A 22,933-nucleotide genomic window follows, 5' to 3' on the forward strand; every position below is an offset into this window, starting at 1 on the left:
TCCATTCTGCCAAAACAAAGCGAGGAAGACCATGACCCTTTAACCAAAATCTCAGCTGAAATCCTCATTATCCCAGGCATTTTACTATGGCTACAAACGGAAATGAACTCCCACATGTCGCCCTTATCCCCTAATCCACTTTGAAATGGACTGTCATTGGCTGAATGTAAACAACAGTTTTCGTGCCAGATTCTGACAGAAAAGGAGACGGAATGTCACAAATTTTCCTCTTACAATGACAGCTAAAGTTTATCTACTGTACGAGATGGGATGGCATCTTAAGAACTTTAAATGTCACCTTTCGGTGACAATTCATATGTTCTGCAAAGAATTGCGAATAGCGTCAAGAAAACACACAGCATTAATTTCCTGCTGTCAAGGAAATGGATACATATCATGCAGCAAATTGTCATGTAGGCCATCCAGGCTTGTGTTTTGTTTTCCACACACAGTTGTCACATAATTAAGGCCAATATCTTGTCCAATTAAGTGTCAAGCTGCTAGTGTAGTTTTAATTAGCAGCGAGACATTCAATCACTGCAAATAACTTGAGCGAGTCTCCATTTTCTCCATTGGCAAAAGCGTAAAAGTTAGCGCTCACACACTTTCAAATGTGCATTAAATTAGCATTGACCATCGAATAATAAGGATGAGAGGGATTTTAAAATGAGCAAGGGAGGATGTAGGTATAGGGGTGTTGCTAATTGGCTGTTATTGGCCGGTTGTTGAAATGTCCTGACCATTTGAGAGTTCAACCAATCATCATATAGAGAAGGTGTGCTTCCAGGCAGGATAAAAATATTACATTGATTCAAAGCCCAATGTCCAAAAAAACAATCCTTTTTCAAATACAAATAGTGCTCATGATGCTCTCATAGACTCCCAGTGAAACACGACATCCAGGCGTGAGCCCAAAATAATGTGTTAGGAGCCTGTTGTCCAATGAAAAACTATCTTTGCTCCTTTAAAATCAATGGTACAGGTATTTGCCATAGAATCACATTGCAACATGGCTTCAAATGCAATTCTCTATCTGTCACTCACTCGACGTTGTGTCAATGTAGTGACACTAGGGGTCACTCTTGGGAGCCCGAGACACCTCTGGTCTTTGATAAAAGGCCAATGAAAATTGGCGAGTGGTATTTGCATGCCACTCCCCCGGACATACGGGTATAAAAGGAGCTGGTATGCAACCACTCATTCAGATTTTCTCTTCGGAGCCGAACGGTCATGCTCACTGAGCTGAATATTAGTGTTCATTCACCTCTGCTGGATCTGACGGCGCATTTCAGCGGCTTCTCCCCCCTCTGTACTGGTGCACTGCAGAGAATGCCCCTGGGCGCTTCGGCAGAAATAAAAGAGTATATTTCTCTAAAAGAGTATATTTCTATAAAAGAGCGGCACACACGGAACGTCTTTTTAAAGATGCTTTTCCGATTGTGTGTTATTCCTGGTTGCGATCGTTATCTCTCGCCTTCTGACGGTCACGATCACTGTCTTTCGTGTCTGGGCACTGCTCACGCGGAGACAGCGTTCGTGGATGGTCATGTTCTCGTTGCAAGAATATGTCCATGGCAACGTTGCGGTCACGGCTCACCTTCGTAAGAAAGCAAGCCACCCCAGAGGCTCCCGCCTCGGTCCTTTTACCCATGGGTATGAGGCCAGCGCGGCTAGCACTGGGGGCGATTTGGGGACCCCAATGGGACCGCCTCCGCCGGGTATCCCCCTGCGGACCTCCCATTCCCCAGCACGCTCGTCTGCCACGACTGGGCTTCCGGATGAGTTCGACCTCTTATTCGGAGCCCGCGGAAGTGATGAGCTCTCGAGCGCAGCATCGGCGAGCGAGCTCATCCAGTCGGAAGCCTCAGTTGGGCTCCTCCCTTCAGGGTCGATAGCCCAGACACAGGCTGACGCGGAGATGACGACATGCTTTCCCGGGCAGCTGCAAGCGTCAGCTAGAGTGGAACTCACTGCTCTTCCTTGAACCCTTGCGGCTCGGTGATTGGTTCCTGGGCTCGCGGCGCTGCTCAAAGCCACGCCCCACCCAGTTCCTTTCTTCCAAGAAGTGCATGAAGAGCTGACAAGGTACTGGTTGTGTGTGGAGGCACTTTTTACTGCCCGGTCCTGATCTTTTCAGCTTCCCCGCCCTCATTACCTTCGATGGTTGGGCGGCCAAGGGCTATTCGGCAATCCCCCGGTGGATAAAGTCGCTCGCGGTGCACCTATGCCCGCAGAGCGCCGCCACCTGGCGCGGGTGCCCAAAGCCCCCATCCAAGGCCTATAGGTTTACGTCATCTCTGACGGCTAAGGCCTACGGTGCCGCTGGACAAGCCACCTCCGCCCTGCACACCATGGCTCTCCTGCAGGTCCACCAAGGCGCTAAAGGAACTGCACGAGGGTAGTTCCGCCCCGGGATTGATGCAGGAACTGCGCTCGGCGACCGACCTCGCTCTCTGAGCGATGGAGGTCAAGGCGCGGTCTCTCGGGCAGACAATGGCCACACTAGTGGTCCAGGAGCACCACCTTTGGCTCAATCTGGTCGAGATGGGTGAGGCCGACAAGACATGATTCCTTGCTGCCCCCATTTCCCAGGCGGGCCTATTCGGCAACACCGTCGAGGACTTTGCCCAGCAGTTTTCCATGGTAGAGCAGTAGATGGATGCTAGCCGGCATATCCTGCCCCGGCGCAGCTCAAGATCCCGCACCCCGTCTACTCATCGCCAAGGGCATCCCCCCCACAAGAAGCAGATGCCATCCGTCTCACGGCTGCCCAGAACCCGTGAAAGGCTTTAAAGCGCCATCGAGACGGGCAAACCAGGGACAACGAAACTCGCTGCTCTGGAGCTGGTAAGCAGATCTCCATCTTTTTGTTACCTTTTGCATTTAATTGCGCTGCATGCCCAAGTGGCTGCAGTACTCAAGAGATCAGCAAGAGTGGTTTTCTTGTTCCCTAGGTCACAAATCTGGTGTGCACGGCCGTCATCACGACCACCGTCCACCACACTATTTGGCAGGTTTGGCGCTCCAGCGGCGGTCTCCCACCCCTGAGCGCCCAGATGTGGCACAAATCAGCTCCCGATGTGACAGTCTTCACGGGTCACGAGGACAGGCCTCTTCCTCCCCCATCCCAGGTTGTTCCGGGGGTGGTCACAAGGAGCCAGGTAAGTGCTTCGATGTCCTTAGACTCAGCAAGGCCACGACATGGTGTGGCATCTCGAGCTCCGTCCCGCCGCGAGGCCCCACCTGCCAGTACGTCCGATGACGTTGTCCCTTTGGTCCCCCTTGAGCGGAACTTGGACGCATGCCTTGCACTTTCCAGTCCGCGTCCACCCAGGTTCAGCGGTGTCACCTTCACCTCCTACGGAAGGGCACGATAGAACCTGTCCCTCCAGCCGAGATGAAGAAGAGGTTTTTCAACCCCTACTTCATCATACCGAAAAAAGGCGGTAAGTTGCGGCCAATCTTGGACTTGTGAGTTCTGAACTAGGCTTTATACAGACTTCCGTTCAAGATGCTGATGCAAAAACGCAATCTAGTGAGCGTCTGGCATCAAGATTGGTTCGTGGCGGTAGAACTGAAGGATGTGTACTTCCACATCTCGATCCTTCCTCGACACAGACCCTTCCTGCAGTTTCTTGTGTTGCAGTGTGAACAAAGCCTAAGAGTGAACCTTTCCTGTGTTCCTCTAGAACTGGTCTCCAGGCACGTCGTGGTCATGACAGACACCTCCAAAATGGGCTGGGGTGTTGTTTGAAATGGGCACGCAGCCGCCGGCCTCTGGACGGGTCCACGACTGCATTGGCACATCAACTGCCTTGAGTTGTTGGCAATTCTGCTCGCCCTGCGGAGGTTTCAGCCGTTGATCCAGGGCAAGCATGTGTTAGTTCAGACAGACTACACGACAACGGTAGCATATGTCAACGGCCAAGGCGGTTTGCGCTCTCGTTGTATGTCACAACTCGTCCACCGTCTCCTCCTCTGGAGTCAGCAGCACTTCAAGTCGCTGCAAGCCACTCACATCCCGGGCAACCTCAACACTACAGCTGTCATGACAGGTTACCCTCGGGGAGAGTGGAGACTCCACCCTCAGGTGGTCCAGCTGATTTGGAGTCGATTTGACAGGCACAGGTGCACCTGTTCTCCTCCCAAGAATCCTCCCCACTGCCCGCTCTGGTACGCCCTGACCGAGGCCCCCCTCGGCATAGACGCACTGGCACACAGCTGGCCCCCTGGCATGTGCAAATATACATTTCCCCCAGTGAGCCTGCTTGCACAGACCCTGTGCAAGGTCAGGGAGGACGAGGAGCAGGTCGTCCTGGTAGCACCCTACTGGCCCGCCCAGACGTGGCGCTCGGACCTCACGCTCCTCGTGACAGCTCCTGCGGTGGTAGACACGATCACTCAGGCTACGGCCCCCTCTACGAGGCGCCTGTATGCCTTTAAGTGGTGTCTGTTCACTAAGTGGTGTTCTTCCCATCGGGAAGACCCCCAGAGATGCACAGTCGGATCAGTGCTTTCCTTCCTGCAGGAGAGGTTGTAAGGGAGGCTGTCCCCTCCCACCTTGAAGGTGTACATTGCCGCCATAGCAGCACACCACGACGCAGTTGACGGTAAGTCCTTAGGGAAGCACGACCCGATCATCAGGTTCCTAAGAGGTGCCAGGAGGCTGAATCCCTCCAGACCGTGCCTCGTTCCCTCATCGGACCTCTGTATTTCTTCAGGGTCTACAGAGAGCCCCCTTTGAGCCTTTGCAGTCAGCCAAGCTTAAGGCACTCTCCTTGAAGACTGCCCTCCTGACTGCGCTCACTTCCATCAAGAGGGTAGGTGAACTGCAAGCGTTCTCTGTCAGCGAAATGTGCCTGGAGTTCGGTCCAGGTTACTCTCACGTGATCCTGAGACCCTGACCGGGCTATGTGCCCAAGGTTTCCACCATCCCTTTAGGGACCAGGTGGTGAACCTGCAAGCGCTACCCCAGGAGGTGGCAGACCCAGCCCTGTCGTTGCTGTGTCCGGTGCGTGCTTTACACATCTATTTGGATCGCACGCAGAGCTTTAGAATCTCTGAGCAGCTCTTTGTCTGCTTTGGTGCACAGCGGAAAGGAAGCGCTGTCTCCAAGCAGAGGATCGCCCACTGGCTCATTGATGCCATAACTATGGCATATGTCACCTAGGACATGCCGCCCCCAGTAGGGCTACCAGCCCATTCTACCAGGGGTGTAGCAGCTCCCTGGGCCCTGGCCAGGGGTGCCTCTCTAACAGACATTTGCAGAGCAGTGGGCTGGGCAACACCCAACACCTGTGCAAGGTTCTACAACCTCCGGGTGGAAATGGTTTCGTCCCAGGTAGTGGCACACAACACAAGCGGATAAGCCCGGGATAGCTGGCCAGGTGTATCGCTTGCACATAGCGCCTTCCACCTCCCTTGGAGATGAAGATGTGCGCCATTAATTCCCAGTAGTGTTCACAAACTTTGTTCCCTGGTTGACTTCCTCCGAGCCCTCTGGCAGTCGAGTTTTCGGAGAGACTCGCTGCCGTCCCAGTCCATGCGCTAACTAAGAGCCCTGTTCTGGGGTAGGTGCTCTGCATGTGGCGGTTCCCTGTAAGGCTAACCCCATGCGATATATATCTTCCGCTAGTTCGTTTCCCTGCTGGCAAACTGCGTCTTCCTTGGGCAGAACCCCTCTGCCCCAGTCTCCATGTTTGTAGTAACTCCTCCCCCATTGGGCAGGATCTACCTTGAAGGCTTAACATGGTTGGAAAGACCATGTGACGTATTCTTCCACTTAAATATCCCCCCCTCTCTTTGGGCGAGGTGTGGTCTCCGCGGTGTCTTCCCCTTGGGAGGGACACCCCCTGACTAGACCTGGCGGCCCAGTCGGATAATCCCCCTTCTTTTTTAGGGAGTGGAAAAAGAGAAGGGGAAAAGAGGCCACGACTGGGTTAAGCCTGTCTCTATCTTTGGGTAGTCGACTTGTCCCCAAAAAGGGCCGATTGACACTCATAATGTCGGGGGAGGTTACGTGTCGACCTGGTGTGCTGGCTATGAGGCACACAGCAGTCTGCCCACCACACACCGCCAGTTCATGTAACACAGTTCAGCCAGTTGTGGCCTTTCGTATAGGGACCCCTAGTCTCTAAACACTGACACAACGTCGAGTGAGTGACAGATAGGGAACGTCATGGTTACTGGTGTAACCTCTGTTCCCTGATGGAGGGAACGAGACATTGTGTCCCTCCTGCCACAATGCTGAACTACCCGCTGAAATGGCTGGACCTTATATCGGCTCCTCAGCATAAAACCTGAATGAGTGGTTGCACACCAGCTCCTTTTATACCCGTATGTCCGGGGGAGTGGCATGCAAATACCACTCTCCAATTTTCATTGGCCTTTTATCAAAGACCAGAGGTGTCTCGGGCTCCCAAGAGTGACCCCTAGTGTCACTACATCGACACAACGTCTCGTTCCCTCCATCAGGGAACGGAGGTTACACCAGTAACCATGACGTTTTCCACCATCGGGCCAGTGTGAGCCAGGGCTTTCAACTGGTCAGCCGGGGCCAATAGCCTCGGACCTCGAGCCGTGAGACCAAAATCGATCTGCATTCCCACCATCGGGCCAATAGCCCCGCAGCATTGCACCTTTAATACGCCACCCTGGTGCCAACATCATACATCCCGCCCATTTCACAAGCAAGAGGGAAGTTCAAGCTGAGGTATCAGACTCTGGAGACTAGCTAGCCCTCGAAATGAATATGGATTTGTACTGTGCCCAGAATTTTTTGTAACTTTTCCTGAACATATTCTGTTCTGCGCTGGATACACAACTTGGTAAGTTCGGTAAAAATATACTTAAACACGTCATCGTTTCAGCAGACGCCGTTGATCTTCATCAGCCCAGGCTAGTACGGACGATTCTACGTTGATCTGTTGAGGTAGGCTGGTAGCGTCAGATCGGCCATCTGTGGAAATTATGACGTGTTTAAGTATATTTTTGCCAAACTTACGAAGTTGTGTATCCAGTACAGAACAGTATATGTATCTTGGTGCTGACCCTCTGACCTGACTCAGCAAAAATCAGCCTTTGACAGTGATCCTGCCTCAAACCCCAGTTGACCCCAAGAGTTCAACTTCTTTAGCTCAAGGGTTATCGGCATGCCAAAGGCGCCTGGCCATTGGCTCCGAGGAGGCACGATTAAGCCGTGGAAGTGACAGTGGGAATGCAACTGGCCCTGGTATGCACTAGCAGGCCCTCTTTTGGCACGTTATTAGAAACGCAGCTAGTAGGACTCTATGGGGAGATTAAACTGTATTATGTTAACAAACAACGCAACAGTTGACAACATATTTTAAACAAATGCATCTCAGTCTGAACAGTCAGATCGGATTTCCTGTTTTTTATTTATTTATTTATTTATTTTTTTAATCATTTGCTGTGCTCATCGGTTGTTATTTATCAGGTTTTGAGATGAGAAAACATACTGCGCTCGGAACGGCATAATTAATGCCTTCACAGAGCACTTCAAATTTAATACAGTAATGATGGCCATGCAGTAGGATTGATACAAACAGAATTTTCAGTAAAAATTACTTCAAAAGTGAGCTCATTCTGTTTTATTACACATTTCAGCCCTACAAAACTCTCACAGTGGAAGGTAAACAGGGAATAGAGATCATCACTTCTGAATGAAACACACCCATATGTCATTTATATGTTACAGGGCACACAAAGCACTGCAAACCTCTTATAATAATACAGACATTAACTTAACTTACCCAAAGAGATGCGCTAAGGTCCAGTAAACCATGCCGGGTGAGAGTAATCACAATGCGATAAAGTATTGAATGTCAAGCGAACACAGGACGCTTGAGCATTTTGAGCGTTTCATCACAGGACATGGGTCCTCGTCTCACCATCAACCTTTTTATGCTTTAATACGGGACACAAAGCCTTTAATATGGGATGTTTCGCTCTCTGATAAAATACAGGACCCCAAGATAAAAGGCGTCCCTTATGGGATGTCATAATTTCGGCCAAAATACAGGACGTCCCCGCTAAAATGGGCAGCAACAACACTAGCAGCAACAAACATTGCATATGCCAACTCTCCCATTTTTAAGCCGTTGTCTGTGAAGAATGTTCATATTTGGATACTGCCCTCATGAAAGCATAATTAATGGTGAATCTCATATATGGTGAATGTACGCAAGTTTTCTGCATTACCATGACAACTAATGTGGACGTGATAGCAAAAATGACTGTAATCTGAACAAACAAACAAAAAAATTATTTGCCCACATATAACTTGCAGTTTGAACAGTCACTCAAAAAAATTTTTTGAGGAAAAATCAGATTTTTCCTGCAGTGTGAACAAAGCCTAAGAGTGATATGTAATGTTGATGATTTGTACATACTGTACGTTTATTTCCACATTATTGATTAAATGTGTAGGGGAAGCTGTGCTTCCTGTGCAGTCTTAAAGCAATTGCCATTGGCCAACATGCATGCAGTGACATATCTTTAATACGTACATATGAAATATCTATATCATACAGAACATACGAGCAGATTAATATTTAATATTAATTCATTAGAATATTGAATAAGTGGAATTGCATAGATTTAATAAAATATTGATTGAAATTACTCTTAGAAATTTGAAAATCTATGAAAAATGAAAGAATTTTGGAAAGTGGGACAAAATAGTTTGGGATATTCATCACTATGGTCACAGAACTGTGATATAAGAAACATCTATGTGAATGTATGCTAGACATGCTGTGTGCCACTGATAAAAAGCATATTTTATTTGTGTAATGCAATGCATTTTATTTGTATAAACAGGCAAAATATAAATTTTGAGAAAAAAAGTCTAGAATGTGCATGTGTGCTTGTCTAGAATGAGATGTCACATTATGTGTGAGATTTTCCTAGCTTCAAGTTGCATAATATCATGTGATTCAGAGGCAATGCACTATCAGCATTCCCAGATCTATTTTCTCTCTCTGTGTCTGTCTAAAGCCCAAAGTATACTTCAATTAGACAAGAACGCAAGGCATGTGTGTACAGGACGCGTGACAAAAATGTTATCATCAGCAGAGTGCTTGAGCACTGAACATATGCAGCCCGATTTTTCTAACCATGCAAACTCTGAGCGTGCAGTAAGCACATGCACTAATTAGTGGGTCAACAAGATGGCAACACTCAAAGTTGAGTCGTTGCTTTCATAAAGAAGAGCAAGAAGAAGATGTAATCACCATTAAACAACAGGGGACAAAGGTGGAAACAACAATAGGTAATGTGCACGTCAAGAGTTCACAGTCAAATGGAGTATACTTTGAAAGGCTGAGCATTCGACTACGCAGACGTTAAACATTTGTGTCAAAATTGAAGTATACTTTGTGCTTTATTGTGTGAAAGGCTGTCTCTTCATGGCTATTGGCTAGATAGCTTGAACATCATAACACTTCTTGTATCAGAGAAAGACTGAAAGAAGAAAGGAGCAGTGGCGGGCCGTGCATTAAAAGTCTAGGCCTTCAGTGTGATTCATGCCATTAAGAAAACACAGTTTCATGATGAATAAGACACCCTATGCCTTTGGGCATCATACATTATGTCGCAGCTAACTAATAATACCAATTGACATTTTAAAAACACGTCCACGCACGAAAGCCAGAACTTGAAATGACACTTAATGCTCAAGCAAGCCTAATTTTAACTGCAGCATGACTGTTCTGTGAAATGAACGTCTCCCAAACAGACATTCAAAAATAATAATTTTTCATATGAATTTACCAAGGAGGTCTATAATACCTGGAAAAATCTATCTAATAATATTTACGATTTAAATGTTGCTTGCAATAAATTCCGTTTCGTCAGGGTACACGGTTATGCTGCGTTCCATTCAAACTGCATGTGGGATATTCCTACTTGATATCTCCAACCATAAATGCATTCCATTCCCCGATATTCGGAACTGCAACGCTCCCGTTAGCTTAGCAGAGGTTTGACTCTCATTAGAGATGTCTCCTAGCAACCCAACTGATAAACAATGCTGCAGCGCTAGCATTTGTGCTTCAGGTGTATGATTATCAAAAGAGATTATAATGTTTTAGGGTGTGTTCACACTTGTAGTTCGGTTCTCTTGGTCCGGACCAAAAATAAAATTGATACATTTAGTCCTGGTTCGCTTAGCATTCACACTGGCTTTTTTAACACCGCACCTAACGATACAAAACCAAAGGCATCAGGAAAAAGTCACAACCTGATTGGACAGCTTTTATGACGTATATTTTGTGATGGAACTTAACGATCATCCAAAACAATGCTGGCTGCTGGGCGAAATGCACTCGTTATATTTATATATGTATATATGGTGGTATTTTTACCAGCTGAGAACAAACGAAGAGCTAATAAAATGTGTAAAGGAGTCAAAACAGTGCCAGGAATTCCTCCGTTGCACACACAAATGAAGATATGCTGCAAGGACGGCTGACGGCATCCTGCACCGAACTGTAATTGGCAACATAACTCCTATGATGAGAAGAAACAGGTATGCTTGAGGTCAGTATTAGGCAAATTACTTCCTGTTTTTGGTCTGTTTAGACATCTTTGGTCCAGGTTGTGTTCATATATCAATCGAACCGCACCAGAGTTCATTTGGAAGGGGACCAAGACCCACTATTCAGGCGGTCTCGGTCCGCTTGTTTGGTGCGCACCAAGGTTCGGGTGACAGCGTTCACACTTGTTCAAATGAACCACACTAACAGAGCAATCGCACCAGAGTTCGTTTTAATGGAACCAAACCTGCCAAGTGTGAACACACCCTTATACACATGTTTCTGCAGGCATTTGTTAAACAAGCTTTAATAACATGTAATGTGGAAACAAACTCATTTATCGATATTACTTAATAAAGTGAATGTTTATCACTTACTTTGTATATCTCTCTGAGTGTCGACATGTTTGTGTGACATAATGCCCCTGCATCTCGGCGAAATCGGAGTTGAGAATTTCTGCACGAGCCTACAAGTTGTAATTCTGATGCATTCCATTGCACTTTTCCTGGTAGGAAGATGTAAAATCTGACTTTCCGAGCTGAATGGAACACAGCACTACTTTTCAAAACTTGATCCAACACTGAATGCTCAATGCCTAATTTACGCTTAGAAAATTCTTGATGTAGCTATAACAATACAAAAAACACTTACCAATTCACTTGAAGTGAAAATCAGTCCTCCTTTCCTGTTTAATAAATTAAGCAATCACACGGTCATGCAGAACATCTCGTGTTTTTAAATCCATAAGGATCTCTTTCTCAATGGCGATAGCGGCAGTAATGACAGTCGACTCGTCAGCAAGATTTCGCACTCGCTTTCAAATTATGTCAATTAAAGAGTGATTGCATCACTCAAGGCCAGCTAGAATGCCTCAACCGGGACATATCCTAAAGATCACACCAACCAAGAACAAATAAATCAATCTGATTGGCTGATGAATCTGACAATCTGACTTTAGATGCATTAATTTGCAAATTCTGAAGGCCTGAGGGGGTGGAGCTCAGACTCATCAGCTTTGGGCATGTGATTTGTGAAACAGTTGTCAGGCTTCACTTGTAAGCATCAAGGAATAAATTCTGACTGGATAAACTTTTCATTTTTCTCTATTTGTTTGTAGATTAATTAAGAGTGGAAAGCAATAAATACATAGGCAAAAAGGTGATTGAGAATGAAAGGATGAAAAATATTTATTTATTTGGCATGTTAGGCCAGCAGAGAAGGCTTTGCTGGCCCTGAGAATTCGCCACTGGAAAGGAGAGATATTTGATAGAAAGCAAGACATGGCATGATGTATTCAGCAAGAGGATGTGACAGATCAGGTACAGAGAAAGAGAGACAGACAGAGGTAAAAAAAAAAGAGAGATGGGGAGAGACAGAGGGAGTGAAGCTGTGATTTAATAGCTGGGTGCACCTGCAGCTTGGCTATCCTCTGCATCTCAATGAGCTTTGCGCTCCCTCTACCCAACAATGTCCTTTCTCTCTTCTCTTTCAATCCCTCTGTTTTTCTCTCTGCATGCTTGTTCGCTCTGTCTGTCCAGAGTTTAAGAAATATAGATTGGACATAGACCATATTCAGGGTACATGCTGTATTTAATTTGACGCAGATGAAAACAAGGATGTGAGGGATAGACATACAGACCGTTCAATGGGTTGTGCCGTCTTATGCCAGAAACATACTTTACGCAAGTAAGCGTGCTTGGCAAATGCATTGCCAACATGAAGTCCAGTTTAACAGACATAATGTGCATTTTTGCATTCCTGTACAAACCTCAAGGGGGCAGTAGAGTTACCTTTAAAAGTATGTGCCATTAAACTGAATTTGATATTATTCAGGTAAGTGCCTATAAATTTACTTACTTTAACTTACTTGCTCAGTAATATTCTCTACAAACTGTTTCTCCACCAATACAGTTGTTGACTGTAAAACTCACCGTAAACTCACTGTAGAAGTGGACTGTTCACACTAATGTCTGCGATAGCGCCCCTTGTGGCAATGTTGAAAATGTAACGCATATTTGCGCTGTGATACAAATTGCGGTCTGACACATTTGGGAATGTTACTAATGAAGCTTTAGCGTTAGTTCAGGCAGACTACAGTAGTCGCCAGCCAACTCGTCAGCTGACGCTCAGTTGATCAGTAAACTCCACCTCTACCAATTAGGCAGTATATATAAACACACCATTCAGTACACACATTTGCCCAGTACGTTGCACAGACGTCCCGCCAAAACCATTGTCAAGAGCTTGATCAAATAAATGTAATTTCAACGAGAGTAGTCCTGACTGCACACACACAATTGAGCTTGTGTAGCTAGAAGCAACTGCAATCTTCAGGGTATAAACCAACATCAACAATATCGAGGACACACTCCCCCAATATTCAGAATATTGTTTGATCAATAAGTATTTTTTAATCTTGAATATTTGACTACATCTGTGGTCTAAGGTTGCATATACTTTTCACAAAAAATGCTTTCTGGAGATTTTGTCCATTGGACATACTTTCAATGTTTTGTAGGCTAAATGTTAAACAGCAACAACCGTGAAATCCACTGAACGGACTGCACGTCTATCCTTTACAGCATTGTTTTCATTTGGTAAAATGAAATATGGTGTCAGCCTTGACAAAGGTCAATTCACAGTATCCACCTTGATTTGTTGAACTTCTATTTTATGAAACCTAATCTAGAGATTTCCTTTGAAAGATAGACTAAAACAAAACACATATAGATTCCTTCCTCTTGTTCCAGTACAGCCCCCGTTTCTCTCCTGAGAAAATCTTACACCAATGCATAAGTTTGTTTTCTTCCTCGCTTCCTCTTTATCCTTCTGTCTCATTCCACAAGGCCCTCTCATCTTGCACCTTTCTCTTGTTTGATGAGCCAGGCATACTTAATCTGACTGACAGCCAGAGGCAGCACCCCGACCAAATGGAGCGGGTGTCAGCTGGCTATGTTGGCCCTAAGTATAAAGGTCTTTTCATATAGCTGGAGCGATTAGCTGCCGACACCTAATTAATGTTAGGATGAATTACAACAATTCACAGTGAGCACTCCAGCATGAAGGTTGAGGAGATACATGTTTGGGCATGCTACACTAAAAAGAAAAAAAGAAAGAAAAAAAGAATCACATTATGTTTCATTCCACTTTAAACTTTTCCCAACTTCCGGCCTCTGTCTGTGTTAAATCTTTCTGTCTATTATTTGTTTCATTAATTTGCCTTTTTTTTTTCTACAGGCCTTCATTAGTTTCTGCCAAACAGCTGCATTTCTGCCTATAAATTGCAGCCAGTACACAAACACACCAATTACCATTTACTTACACTTTAGACACAGCCAAACACAGGAAATTATAGTTTAGGCATGTTTAGATATACAATTGACCCAAAAAGTATTTGATCCCTTAAATCACAGGTAAAATGTCTGAAGTCCAATGCAATAGAGAACAAATTATCAAAATGGCATCTGTAAACAAATCATGCTACCAGACCTTATGTGAATTTCACTTTTCTTAATTGTTGCAATTGTATTTAACCAAAAGGTAATTAAAGAGGATGTATGAAGTCAATTCCCCTCAAGTTCACACAAGTGTCTTAGCCGAGAAACCCCAGGTGTAGTTCATCACTTAACACTATGGACAAGCGATTTGCTTGAAAAATATGCTTGTGGTACCTTTCTTTGAAATAAATAAATTGGTATGATAAATATTTGGTTTGATATCACTATGTAACAATTATTGTTCCTGGGTAGTAAGTGTTATTTCCTAATTGCTTATGCCTCAAAATGTAAAAAAAAAAAAAAAACTTTGCTTTTGTTACCAGGACAGTGATATTTTGAAATTTACCCATTTCCAATTAGAAAACAGGCGAATTTGTGTCTTTTCGTTCACGTTAAGTCAGAAAAAAACAACATATGAATCCAAAATCCTTCTTTATCTGTGGTCCAGTGAAGACACCGGGTTTGACCTTTGCCTCAGACAGCTTAGGGAAGAAGTCTTGAAGGTACTTGAAGACTGCCGACTCATCTAGAGCTCTGACAAATTGTTTCATAAGGCCCAATTTGATGTGCAGTGGTGGCATCAGCACCTTCTGGGGGTCCACCAGTGGCTCCCACTTGACGTTGTTCCTCCCCACAGAAAACTCGGTGTGCTGTGGCCAGTCCCGCCTGTGGTAGTGCTTCTTGGTGTCCCTGTTGTCCCAAAGGCAAAGATAACAGGGAAACTTGGTAAAACCGCCTTGGAAACCCATCAGGAATGCCAACATTTTGAAGTCTTCTATGACCTCTCAGCCATACTCATCATACTTCAAGGTGTCCAGCAAGGTCTTGATGCTGTTGTAATCCTCACTGAGGTGCACAGAGTGAGCCAGGGGAAGAGATGGGTACTTGTTACCATTATGGACCAGCACGGCTTTGAATATTACTTTAGTATAAATACATGTTAATTTGGATTCATAAGTTGTTTTTTTCTGACTTTATGTGAACGAAAAGACACAAATTCACCCGTTTTCTCATTGGAAATAGGTAAATTTCAAAATATCACTGTCCAGGTCACAAAAGCAAAGTTTGTGGGGAATAATAGCCATTTTCTATACTTTTGAGGCATAAGCAATTAGGAAATAACACTTACTACCCAGGAGAAAAAAATAAAAAAATAATTGTTACACAGTGTATTTTGTTACATAATGCAGACATTCATATGTTTTTAAGGATGTAAAAATACTTTATGGGGCCACAATACAGCTATCAGGGCCCCTCAGTAGAGGCTTTTTAGTCAGACTTACACAGTGAGGAATAGGACAGAAAGCTCAGATATAATTCTACTTCACTGAAACTGAAGAGACAAACATAATGAGGAGGAACTGAGGCAGTTTATGGGAAACGGCAAATCAAATCCCATAAAAGCAGCTGGAGCAAAGGTAGATGAGCATTTAGAACACTCATGGGGTTTGGTTGACAGATCCTGAGGTATTTCATCCTCATCTCTAAGCCAATAGCAATAATGAAGCTTCATATAGCACATATCCAACCACCATGATCAATAGTCACATCATGCATTGCAAGACAGTGGGGGTGGATTTTATAGTGCATTATCCAAAGGATATGTCTTTTGTTAAACCAGGTTGGTGGGGAAGATTACATTAAAAGATACAGAGGGAAAAAAAATAGAGCTTAGATGTAACTTGTTTAATATCTGCACCACTAGCATCACTCGGACCGATAATTAAGGAAGATGGCTTTTCCTACCAATGCTATGCAGATGATATGCAGCTCTACCTGTCGTTTTAGCCTGACGACCCCACTGTCTCAGCTCGTATCTCTGCCTGACTTTTGAAGATCTCGACCTGGATGAAGGAATGTCACCTTCAAATCAACTTTGCCAAGACAGAAATCCTTGTGATCCCAGCCAACCCCTATGTTGACCACAACCTCACTATTCATTTTTGTTCAACTACACTAATGCCAACCAGGACCGCTCGGAACCTGGGAGTAGTGGTAGATGACCAGCTTTACTTCACTGCCCACAACTCATAAGCTACCTGGTCTTGCAGGTTCTCACTTTATAACATCAGGAAAATCAGACCTTTCCTGTTTGAATATGCTGCACAGCTCCTGGTCCAAGCTCTGGTCATCTCAAGACTGGACTACTATAAATCTCTGTTGGCCGGTCTCCCAGCTAGCACATTAAGCCACTGCAGATGATCCAGAGTGCAGCAGCATGTCTGGTCTTCAATTAGCCAGAGGGCTCACGTCACCCGACACTTGATTTCACTTCACTGGGTACCTGTAGCTGCCCACATCAAATTCAAAGCTTTAACTCTTGCCTTCAGGACAGCCAATGGAACAGCACCCTCTTACTTCAATTCACTCCTCCAGCTCTATGTCCCAACTCACTCTCTGCTGTCAATTAAAGAGCAGTGCCTGGTGGTCCCGTCGCATAGAGGCACAAAGTCTATTTCACGATCATTCACTTTTTCTGTTCCTCTGTGGTGGAATGAGCTTCCAACCTCCACACGATCTGCTGAAACCATCTCAACAATCAAGAACCAGCTGAAAGCACATCTGTTCCGAGAATACTTAACCAGTGCACTTACTTAATTATTAATAATAATAATAATAAAAAAAAATCTTGCTTATCTCTTTATTCTACACTAGCTTTTATACCACATTGAGAACTTGGCAGTGCGATACTGCAGATATTTTTTACTTTTGTACGACAAATTGCTTGCTATGCTCCTCATTTGTAAGTCATTTTGGATAAAAGTGTCTGCTAAATGACTAAATGTAAATGTAAAATAAATATTGCAAAATAACTGCTTACTTATAGTTGACTCTACATATTAAGTTGGGATAGCAGAAAGTATGACACACATCACCTTTAATGGACTAATGAGAAAGGAACATCCCTGCTGAAAAGATCAGCTTAGACCAACAATTGCTCTTTAATGCTGGTTGAGGCTGGTTTATGCTGGTTTGCTGCTGGTTTAGCTGGTGGACTAGCATGACATTTGAGTTACAGCTTACTATCACATGATGGTGGAGGCCCTTCAAACTCCAGGTGTGTCCCCAGGCGACATGTTTGAATGCTGTTCCCATTTAAATGATATCCTGGCAAACACCTGTAGCGCACAATATCACCTGTGGAGAGATTGTAGAGGAGAAATAGAGAGTCAACAGATGAAAGGATATTAATCAATGCTTTATCAATTAACTTGCAGATGCATGTCACACCTTCTGACAAATTATGGAGAACCTGGGAATTCTGAGAAGCTCAGAACAACAGGAGCAGCATCCTGCTGTTTCTTTGCTTAGAACTTGATGAAGGCCATGTCCTCTCACTGTCGCACTCAATGGATGACAGTAACAATAAATAAATAAATAAATAAATAAATAAAATGTCTTTATTTCTCAAAAAAAATAAAAAAAAAAAAAAAAATATATATATATATATATATATATATATATATATTTTTTTTTTGAGAAATAAAGACATTTTTTTTTATTTATTTAAAAAATGAAAAAAAAATATATATATATATATATATATATATATATATATATATATATATATATATATATATATATTTTTTTTTTTTTTTTTTTTTTTTTTGAGAAAGTGAGAACCAAAGGGAAACTTGATGTGCTGGAGCTGCAATGCAGTGTAATTAAGAATGCACCACACTGCATGGTTTAAATTCATAACACCCAGCATCCGCTACCTGAGGGCTGCTCAGATCTCTGAAGTAGCTCTCCCAGTTGCCTCACAAACATTCAGACTCTCTGTGACTGAGGGGGGGGGGGCGATGGATGAACACCTAGAACTACAACCATATGATTCAGAGCTTTGAGAAAAATCTTGTCTTTATATTTGGTTACATTCTAAGCAGATTTATAATGTAGAATTTTACTCCCCTGCAATAACGGAACACATGCTTACGAAAAATCCTTTTTCTCAAAGAGACATGGCATACTTCGAAATATATTTGTGAATGTTTGCATTTTTGGGGCTGATTGAAAATGCACTGGTGCGGGCATTCAAACATAACAGCCTTTGTTAAATCTCTGAATTAAGTGAATGTGGTGGGTAATCAGTGATCAAAACAGTGGTAAATCAGTACAGGCTAGTGCTAAAGACTACAGTAGGACTGTCAACCCCAGTGAAGCTCTGCAGACATGCTCCCTTCCACACAGATTAAACAGCCCTGCGCCAACACATAACTATCTATTAAGAACAACTAATATCAATGAATCCATCTCTGTACATGCCAGAAAAGCAGTGACATGTAGGGGAGAGCAGGGATAATTGTAACGCTCAATAAATGTAACAAAGATTATGACTCAATACACAACACAATCACTGTGGCCATATTAGATATGTACATACACAATTCAGCCCTCTACCCCCTCTCAAAATAATGAATAGATTCATAAAAAAAAACAAATTATTCTATCTCTATGAAACTAACACCTTCTTAGTAGCGCAAATGAGGGTCCAGCACATGAAGAATACACAGGAATAAGTTATACATTTAATTGACATTGGTAATGAATGCCGATATATCTAAGAAGTTTGAGGTAAAATATGAAAGCTTCAAACTACACATTCTCTGAATAAATAAGCAAAAACCAAAATGTGTTACAATTATCCATGCTCTCCCTTTAACATCGGATTTCAGAGGCAATGCTGCATGTTAGTGCTGGTGACTCATCATTAGAGGTCCAGTGAGGTCACAATTGGTTCATTATTTATAAGTGCTTTCTGTGGGCACTTTGAGGTAAAACCAAACCATTGTTGAATAAGGCCAAGTAACTATTAAAGAGTTTTAGAGAAGAGTCAAAATTTTGCTTGACCACACTGACAATAAAATTGTCTGACATAAATAAATGCATTTCTACCATCATGCACAAAACAATGACACTCAACACATCGTCAGTCTTTGTTTTGAATTCTGGCAGTGAGTCAGCATATCAGCACAGCCCTGTGGGACTGGCAGCCCTGGCATTGGAGCGGTTTTACTCTCCTCAAAGTGAGTTCTCGAGGGATGTTAGTGGTGGTGTTGTTGGGGGGTGGGGGGGCTCTGCTATTCTGGGAACATTATTAATGAGAGGCGCTCAAGCCTGAAAATGAACTGGCAGCCTGCGTCTCTGCTCAAAATGTTCCACTTATACTGGGCCAGGCCAGTGGAGCCGGCAAGTCCACAGACATGAACAAGCACAAGCGGGCATACAAAACAGATTGAGCGTTTGCATTCAATATCAATCCAAACTCACCTATCTTAAATTCTTTGCTGGCCATCAGAATTTCGGCATTTGGAATAATGGGAGGTGGCAAGCAAAACTGAAGTCTATAGGCTAGAATAGAGAGGCAGAGACAGAAAGGTAGAGAGAAAAGGGACAGCCATGTCATATTGCACTGTGGATGAACAAAATATGGAATTAATATGGAACAGTGTTGGGGAAGCTATTTGTGAGGGGGAAAGGTTGAATTTAAACATGTAACAATTTTTGCATATAATTAGTAATTAAATCAGAGCAATATTTTTTCTGGTACAAAAATCTTTTTTTTTTTTTTTAAAGAATTAACTAAATTATGGTGACAGCTGAATTCAAATTAAACTTGAACTGATACATTTAGAAATTTACTGTTTAGTAAATGTTCAGAGCTGAGAACAGTTTAGGAGAGTGTGTTTAATTGGTAACTTCTTTCACTCGGCTCTAAAGCTGTGTGCACAATACAGATTTATATTAAAAGCAGTGATGAACATAGCATTTGGTTGCACTATATAGCTACTTGTTGGAAAAAAAAACCTGCACTATTTTGAAAACAGCTGCACTACTTTTACACTACTGAAAAATGTAGCCAAGTTAGTCACATCGCTACTTTCAGTCACTCTCCAACACTCTGAGGAATTATTGAAGGATTACCTTGGTAGTTGATCTTGAACAGTCCACCTTTTTCAGAGTTGCTCCGGAAACGTATCAAAATTTGATTAGATGTGCTGCGGGGTGGGTTATTGGGTTCTCCCTCAGTAAACACTCCCAATTTGTGGGCTGTTTCCAGAGGTCCATCCCTGTTGAAGAAACAAGATTAAAATTCATTTAATAAACCCGTGAACATCGCATAGTCCAGTGATCCTCAATTTATTCAGCCCCCCCCCCCCCCCAAAATCGAAAATGATTTTGTTTTTACTAAAAAAAAAATTTAAAAAAATGCTATTAAAAGATTAAACTACATTTTCTTTCATCTTCATTTGACAAAAAAGGTTTTATTTAAAAATACTAGAAAACTGAATGAAAAGTTACACTTCACTATAGGGGTCGCTTGGCCCCTCAGAAAAACAAATCCTCCATTCATTCACATTTAACGACCAGAAAGTTTTATATCTCATTGGAGACAATTTTACTCTAGAATAGTTATTTTTTAATAAAAATTGATAATTGCAATGATTCATACCAATGAATGGAAATAAGCTTCAGCGGTCTCTATAAAAGTTTTTATATATATATATATATATATATATATATATATATATATATATATATATATATATATCCTCATCCAGTAATAACAATTGACTGTGATTGTCGTATCCAAGCCAGTGCTGAAAAAAGTTACAAGTATCACGTTACAGTGTCGTCTATGTGATGTTTCGGTAGTGGTCAGGACCTCTGTACAATAATTTAAACTTGATTAATTATACGGACAAACTTTAATTACCATTGAAATAAAAACAGACCTTTCTGCTATAATTTACTCACCCTCGTCGATCAAAACCAGTATGACTTTTTTCGTCCGTGAAACACAAGTTTGAGGAATGAGAGGATCGTGTTTGTGGCCGTCCAAGCTCCTAAATTTAAGTGTTAATTCACCTCGTCACTCATTTGAAACTGGCGCGCACGCAAGAATGACCTTGTTTACATGAGCGCGCCTGACATCAACGTTTTGGGCTGTCAGAGCTGCGTGCACAGGATGCACTGCGGTGCCTGGCATAAGTTTAAACAAGGCAGGAGAAAAGGCAGAGGAAAAGAAATTGCGCACATTGGTTCTTATGTGTATTTTCACTATTTTGTTGAATGTGTGAAAGTGAATGAGATTTGAGGACGGGTCAGTTTTCTGCAACCCCCTTGTGATACCTCCGCACCCCCCTACGCCCCACACTTTGAGAACCACTGGCATAGTCAATGTCACACAATAAAACAACATGCCCTGTTGGCTAAAAATGCACAGTAAGTTGGATTCTAGCCACATTGATTGCCCTGCTGATTTAAGAGAAGGTTCTCAGCATATTGGTTACTTGATTACTGATTTGAGACACGATTCCTCTCTGATTTGAAGACTCTCTGAGGGTGTGTGTTACGGTTCTTTTACGCTTAGTTCACGTTCAATCTCTGTGTCAAAGAAGCATTGGGAAACTGAAGTCACCATCTAAAATGGCTAAAACACATCTTTTCCATAAGCATTTAACCATTCACTCCTATATATATATATATATATATATATATATATATATATATATATATATATTGTTGCACTAATCTGTCTTGAATACTACTATTCTGATGCTAGTGAAACTTTGTAATGCAGCACTATTTGTACCACTGTCTCCTTAAGATGAATAGCTTATGATGTATTATTCCTCTTTTGTAAGTCGCTTTGGATAAAAGTGTCTGCCAAATGAATAATTGTAAATATAAAATGTAAATTTAAAAGGAGGTCAGCACCTAGGGAGCTTAGCCCCATCCTTCCAGTCCTTTGGTTAGCAGGGAACAATTTGGCAGCTACCTGATCCCAGTTTTAACCATGACCATTTGGCTTCAAAACCATCTGTTTGTGCCTGTCTGAGGATGCACTACAGATTATGTCCTTTCTTGTGCATTCATAAAAGCATCTGGTTGGCTAAAGGGAGTGCTGGCTTACTGAACTGTGGCCAAGCTGTCTTGATGGAGCTTTTCCTGGCCTGGGTTAAAAATAATAATAAAATACTCTGAGTGGTGGGGGAAATGCTCTTCTAGTGATACTGGTTTTCCAACTTCTTTTGAAGTGGCAGAATCCTGTATGTAAATACATGAGAATACATAATGCCCCTAAGAAAGAGTAGGGGGAAAAAGTCAATGCTTTCTCATGCTATTTTAACAGTTGGTTCAACTGCTTTGTCCAAATCTAATTGCAATTTTACCCCCTGCTGTTCTCTTTTCAGGTTGTTATTTTGGGTCCAAACCATCGTATGTTTGCATCACAAAAGCGAGTACCATCGTGAGTGGGGTACAATAGGGAAAAGGCTTCTTTGATTTGATCTTCTCCCAAAACACTAAATAGCATAAAAAAAAAACAATAAATAATTAAAAAAAAAAAACTACCTCAGTACTTTCATAAACACCTGTTTGTCACTATGAACTGCAAATATTTCCTCTTCCGCTTATACAGTTGAAGTCAGAAGTTTACATACACTTAGGTTGAAGTCATTAAAGCTCTTTTTTTTTTTTTTACTCACTCCACAGATTTAATATTAGCAAACTATAGTTTTGGCAAGTCATTTAGGACATCTACTTTGTGCATGACAGAAGTAATTTTTCCAACAATTGTTTACAGACAGATTGTTTCACTTTTATTGACTATATCAGAATTCCAGTAGGACAGAAGTTTACATACACTAAGTTAACTGTGCCTTTAAGCAGCTAGGAAAATTCCAGAAAAAGATGTCAAGCCTTTAGGCAATTAGCTTCTGATAGGAGGTATACTGAATTGGAGGTGTACCTGTGGATGAATTTTAAGGCCTAACTTCAAACTCGGTGCCTCTTTGCTTGACGTCATGGGAAAATCAAAAGAAATCAGCAAAAAGACAAAAAACAAAAACAAACAAACAATCAATAAAAAAAATA

General features: G+C 42.8%; 1 protein-coding gene across 1 annotated transcript in view; it reads right to left on the reverse strand.

Moving 5' to 3' along the window:
* LOC127425333 (CUB and sushi domain-containing protein 2-like) overlaps window positions 1-22,933 on the reverse strand; it is a 463,524-nt gene that overhangs the window by 57,451 nt on the left and 383,140 nt on the right. The window contains exons 44-46 of the mRNA XM_051671189.1: window positions 19,979-20,124; window positions 19,325-19,405; window positions 17,078-17,191 (exon numbers count right to left, since the gene is read on the reverse strand). Coding sequence (XP_051527149.1) covers window positions 17,078-17,191; window positions 19,325-19,405; window positions 19,979-20,124 — 341 coding nt within the window. The remainder of the gene's footprint in view (window positions 1-17,077; window positions 17,192-19,324; window positions 19,406-19,978; window positions 20,125-22,933) is intronic.

The sequence above is a fragment of the Myxocyprinus asiaticus genome, chromosome 34, assembly GCF_019703515.2.
Source record: "Myxocyprinus asiaticus isolate MX2 ecotype Aquarium Trade chromosome 34, UBuf_Myxa_2, whole genome shotgun sequence".
Classification (NCBI taxonomy): domain Eukaryota; kingdom Metazoa; phylum Chordata; class Actinopteri; order Cypriniformes; family Catostomidae; genus Myxocyprinus; species Myxocyprinus asiaticus.